The sequence below is a fragment of the Montipora foliosa genome, chromosome 11 (assembly GCF_036669935.1).
Source record: "Montipora foliosa isolate CH-2021 chromosome 11, ASM3666993v2, whole genome shotgun sequence".
In the NCBI taxonomy this organism is placed as follows: domain Eukaryota; kingdom Metazoa; phylum Cnidaria; class Anthozoa; order Scleractinia; family Acroporidae; genus Montipora; species Montipora foliosa.
This window is the reverse complement of record NC_090879.1, coordinates 2,949,332-2,954,522: the sequence shown is the minus strand read 5'-3', so window position 1 is coordinate 2,954,522 and position 5,191 is coordinate 2,949,332. Positions and strand designations below refer to the sequence as shown.

Sequence of the window (5,191 nt, the reverse complement as noted above, 5' to 3'; positions counted from 1 at the left end):
ATTTGTCAATTTACCGATGATTTTTATCCGTTTGTATGCGTGACTAAAGAGGTGTTGTTGTTGTTCCTTCGTGAGGTCGCAAAATTTGCAGTGAAGTGCACAATCTTCTCTTTTTGAAGTCTTTAGAAGGGTCCGATATCGAAAATTGATGCACAGTCAAAAGCGATATCCTGGATTTATGGGCCGTTTCTTTTTTAGTGAAACGATTACGTCAAAGACGAAAGCGGTACGCCCCTTTCCATTGTACCGATGATTTTTTATATCCATACTGACAACTGCTCACTACTATCGTTAAGATATTCATGGCTTAAAGACCTCGCTTTAAAGTCACGATTTTTTAGCGAAAGATCATCACAGATAAGTCACGAAAGCAACTAGCAGGGAAAAAGAAGCCTGGAGAAGAATATCGTGAGGTTTAAAGAAGGTTCATTCTCTCGCAATAGTTTCATATGCACAGTTCCAGTATATGACTTTTACGACCTTGTTTGGTACTGAGTTATTTGTTATTTGAAGAGCTGGGATAACAACGAATATAGGAAGAGTAGTAACTGGATAGCGAATCTGTTACCATCCGGTTAAAGTCAGGTAATATCATTGAAGTTATAAACCTTACTTCTCTACATAGATGATTATTTCACGAGTTTAACGATGTGGTTTCACAAAGGTCACCATTCCGACAGCGCTTTGTTTAGATTCCATTACTGTTCATTTCTTAGGGTTTCGTCTGTTTGCCCTTAATTTCCCCCCTTCATTCCGATTATCCAAATTTTATATTTTTTCCTTAATTTTTATGGCACGGTTTCTTAGCGGTATATAGTAACTTTTTTTTCTAACTTGAAAGTTTTCTCCGCACAAACGCTAAATCGAAATATTTTACTTTCAGTTGTAAAGGTTTATAGGTTCTGGCTATCATTAGAAAACATCACAACTCAGAGTTGTTTTTTTATGAAAACTGATTAATCTAAGGACGCTACTCACTGAAAAACAAGGTATATTCTGCGAGAGGATACTCTCTCGGTGAAGAACAAGATTATAATTGACAATTTTATATTTACGTCAAAAGAATACTCAAAATTACCATCATCTTTACACTCCGTTGCAGACACTAGATGTCAATGCTATTTGCTCAATACAGTACTGTGTGTTTATCTATAGCTCAGTAATTAGATGCGAAAATTCTACAATACATTGACGGCATAAGTTTGCCAGTGTACTGCGACGAAATCAGATAGAAGTTTCAGTTGGGGTGTGCTGACCGTCGGAGGTGCAAATATTGTTCTTGTGGTTCGTGGACATTTTCATAGTTCATTAAAGAGAGAAGCAGTAAGCTTATGTGGAGTAGATCACGGAAGGTTTGATCACAAAAATATCTCAGTGAACTAAAGCGGTCTTGTTCCCGTCTAATTATGTTATAGGCATCTCTGATTTTGCAGTTGTGACCATGAGCATGGCGGAGAGTATCATTTTGTACCTTCGAATAGGCGAGGGAAAGAACCTCCCGCGAAAAGATCTGTAAGTTGTCAGCATTTTCCAGTTTATAACCGTGATTTGCCGCCAGTCTTTGAATATTGTGGATATCTCTCACAATGTCGTCAGAACAGTATGGATCCGCTTGATTCAACTTAATTGTCTTTGTTCTCCTTGACACACTAAGGTCAGGAAAGAGCGATCCATATTGTATTGTCAAAGTGGACAACCACACTGTGGCGAGGTTAGAACGATATTTGGTTTGTCATAAATGTATTTTAGACAATAGTCATGCAAATTCCGTTAGTATATAACAGAAATACTATACTTAAACAACAAATGCTCGTTCAGAAAATTACGCTTTTACCCCATTTAATTTTCAACACTTTGCACGTAATTTTCAAGGATAAGGGAGTTTGTTAAGGCAAGAGATTATCCCTTCATATATATCTCTCTGTACAAGGGATGCAAGAGTTTCCCCCTTAATGCTTTACACGAATAAACAAGAAATCAAGAAAATTCAATAAAGTGAGCAGTCAAGTGAGAACTGTGCGGAAACTATTCTTTGATTGTTCCTGACGTCACAGCGGCCATGTTGGCGGAAAGAACAAGAGCGAAAAAGTCTTTTGGTAATATGAATCTATTATTATGCAAAACTTAAGCTTCATTTTTCTATTGTTTTGGCACCAACATGGCCGTTTTATCACGAGAGTGCAATCAAAGAATTTGCCTATTCAAAACTCTACACTGAGTGAATACATGGAGCCGGGTAACTCTTGACAAGCAGGCACTGGTTTTTTGTACGGCGCGCTAAAAAAATATCCTGGATTCCTCGCTTCGAGGCAAAACTATATACCAAAACTTCATGTTGCGATTTCCCACAAAATCTGCACTATTTTAAACAAAATTCGGCGAACAAGAAACTTCTAACCACTTATCCCAAGCTGTAAAGTTTTTCAACTATAGATGCGTTCAAGTAGTTCATGGTGCTTAAAAAATCTAGTTACCTACACTGGGAGACGACTAACAAAAGATTCTTCAGTAGAATCCCCAACTTGAATTTATGTAGTACTGACAACTAAAAATGGCCATCTTAGCCAACTTTCACAACAAAGCCCATCTAATTTACACAAAATTGAACCGAAACGAAGAGAGCAGTTACCGATCCGACATCAGATCTGTATACATGTCAAAGCACAGTTCACTTTCAACTATATTATAGTAGTTTTTTTTGCCTCAGTTTTCATCGATTCCTTTGCGCTGTTTGCGTGATTTTTTCAGGCTGTCGGCCAGCAATCATTGTTAATTAACTTCGTCAAGATAGGCTTAACTGACAAAGCAGCAAAGCTTTTCTAATTGCATTTGTGGATGAAACAACAAACAAATCTACAAAGATCACAAGGAAACATGAAACACAAGATTAAGCCGGGGAGACTTAAAAATAACATTAATTGGACCTCCTGACTGTTACGAGAAATTATTTTGATATTTTGTTCAACACATGAATTTCGCAGGACCAAAATAACTGTGAACGCAATATTAACTGACGAGAAACACAATTAAAACAACAGAATAATAATTCTTACAATAAGTGGACGAGGGTGCGGGTTTCCTGTGATTAATATAACTTAACAATGTCATTGACTGTTCTCGCAAAAAGCAACTATAGATCGCTAGACAATGGCACGTTTGCTTTTCCTACGGCTAAAAGAAAAATCACGAAATGGGCATACTTCTTCATTTCAGGATTGAGGATAAGAGTTTCTCTCGTGTAATTTTTTATAAGGGCTTACCGATTTACTCATACTTTAGAAAAAAGGCCAATTGACTTTCAATGCTTCGCCTTTTTTAATGAAAAAGGTTCCACTTCACTGAATCTACCTGTGCGAGTCACTGCAGAAAAAACGTTGAAGCGATTCTATGGCAGCGAAGTTTCCATAGCGGTTCTTCTACCTGCGCCAAGATGTCCTGGGAACGAATTTGGCACAGATTAATTGGTATTCTTTTCTGGGTGATTTCAGCAGTTGTTGCAAGTTTCCCTAGAACCCTTGCTTCTTTGTCTTTTCAGAACTGCGACAATTTGGAGAGATCTGGAGCCGTTTTGGGGCGAGGAATACACTCTCTTTGTACCACCTACTTTTAAAGGCTTTTCGGTTTTCGTCTACGACGAGGATACGTTTGGGTAAGACAAAGTCAATGTAAAGAATACGATGCAATGAATGTATCGAAAATATCAGTCCTCAATCGAGTACAGAAGGCGCAAACGCTTTGGCCAATCACAATAAATGCTCACGATCAAATGAGCCAATCACAGCGCAAAGCAGATAGCTGCAGCCAGTGCTAAAGCGCGGGAAGTTGCTTGTGAACAAATCACAATTGCTTTTACCTTTATTTCGAATAACGATGCGGTGCGATGTGACTGAAAAGGCAAGACAATCTTGGAAATTTAGTTGAAAATAAACTGAAATCTCCCCGTTTCCCTAAGTACTATCTGCACATCATCATCACTCCACATCGGCCTCAGGTCGGATGATAGTTTTCAATGGGCGGTGACCGTGTTAAGTCATTAGCCTGGGGAAGTAGTGTCAGTAATTGATACTTACGTTCAGTTGATCTCTGCAGTGCAAAGTTCAATAAACGAATGAAACTGTTCAGAATTTGAGTCAAACTAGAGTACTTCTCAAGTCAACCTATTCCACAATGCTATTTTTGTTATCAGGGCTAGGTGGCATCCATTGTTTCGTTCTCCATCACGGAAAGCTACAGGGTCTCTCTCATACTATTCTTCATATAATATGCTTCTGAATTTCTCGTTAGAGTTGATGACGTCATTGGAAGAGTGACTTTTGACCGGGAAATGCTGATGCAAGACCCCAAAGAAAAGGAGAAATGGTTTCCACTGATTCCTGCTTATCAGATGCACAATTATTCAGATATTCAAGGGGAAATTAAGATACAAACAACGCTTTACGAGCAGGTCAGTAAATTAAAGTATTTTCCAGGGATGCTCAAGGGAACCAAGGGAACGATGACTCTGGAAACGAGATTGAGGGATTTACGAATAATCATTGACAACAACTATTCGCCGAAGTGGAGGTGGCTAATGCACGGCGGATATTTACCGAGCCATGAAATTTTAGTACGTACTAAAACAGTGAGATAATATGGCACAAAAAGATGACTTTAACTCATTTTCGGGAGCACATCCTACGCGAATTGCTCAAAAGATATTCGCAGTTTAATTAGCCAATCAGAGCGCGCCTTCAACGCTATCCACTATTTTCGTATATACTAACATAATTTGCAGCGATGCAGCTACTCGATTTTTTTTCCCAATTTCGTTCACTCTCGACTTCTGATATGTGAACTATAAGCTGAAGCCAAGAAGTGAAGGTTTTTATTTTCCTAGGGAGATGTAAAGAAAATAAAAGCAAGAATCCTGGAAGTCAGGTATTGTGACATGGTGTTTTAAATTTCGGTTTGACTGTCCTCTCACTCCATTTGATACAGCCACCCGATTCATCCTATGAAATGGTACCCCATTCTGCTGAGCAGCAGGTCGTGTATTCTAATCATGGCGCGGCCGAACCAACCAGCAGCGAATCAAGCCTTGACAACTACGTAAGAGTGCGCGTACTAAAATAATCCTAATTATTTTATAACAAGTGTTAAACTTTCAAGTCTTATCGGAGGCACTCTCTCACAACTCTTCACAATTGATTCA

General features: G+C 38.6%; 1 protein-coding gene across 7 annotated transcripts in view; it reads left to right on the top strand.

The window, feature by feature from the left end:
* Nucleotides 1–312: 312 nt before the first annotated feature.
* The window catches only part of LOC137975713 (rasGAP-activating-like protein 1), a 17,495-nt gene continuing 12,616 nt past the window's right edge, over nt 313–5,191 (top strand). For 2 of the 7 annotated variants that reach the window (XM_068822875.1, XM_068822868.1), the window contains exons 1-6: nt 313–585; nt 1,416–1,512; nt 1,655–1,711; nt 3,536–3,649; nt 4,285–4,444; nt 4,877–4,917. In XM_068822875.1, coding sequence (XP_068678976.1) covers nt 1,442–1,512; nt 1,655–1,711; nt 3,536–3,649; nt 4,285–4,444; nt 4,877–4,917 — 443 coding nt within the window. In that variant the 5' untranslated portion in view covers nt 313–585; nt 1,416–1,441. Of the gene's footprint in view, nt 586–1,132; nt 1,353–1,415; nt 1,513–1,654; nt 1,712–3,535; nt 3,650–4,284; nt 4,445–4,876; nt 4,918–5,191 lie in introns of those variants that run through there. The other 5 variants (XM_068822874.1, XM_068822870.1, XM_068822869.1 and 2 more) reach the window with 5 other exon arrangements.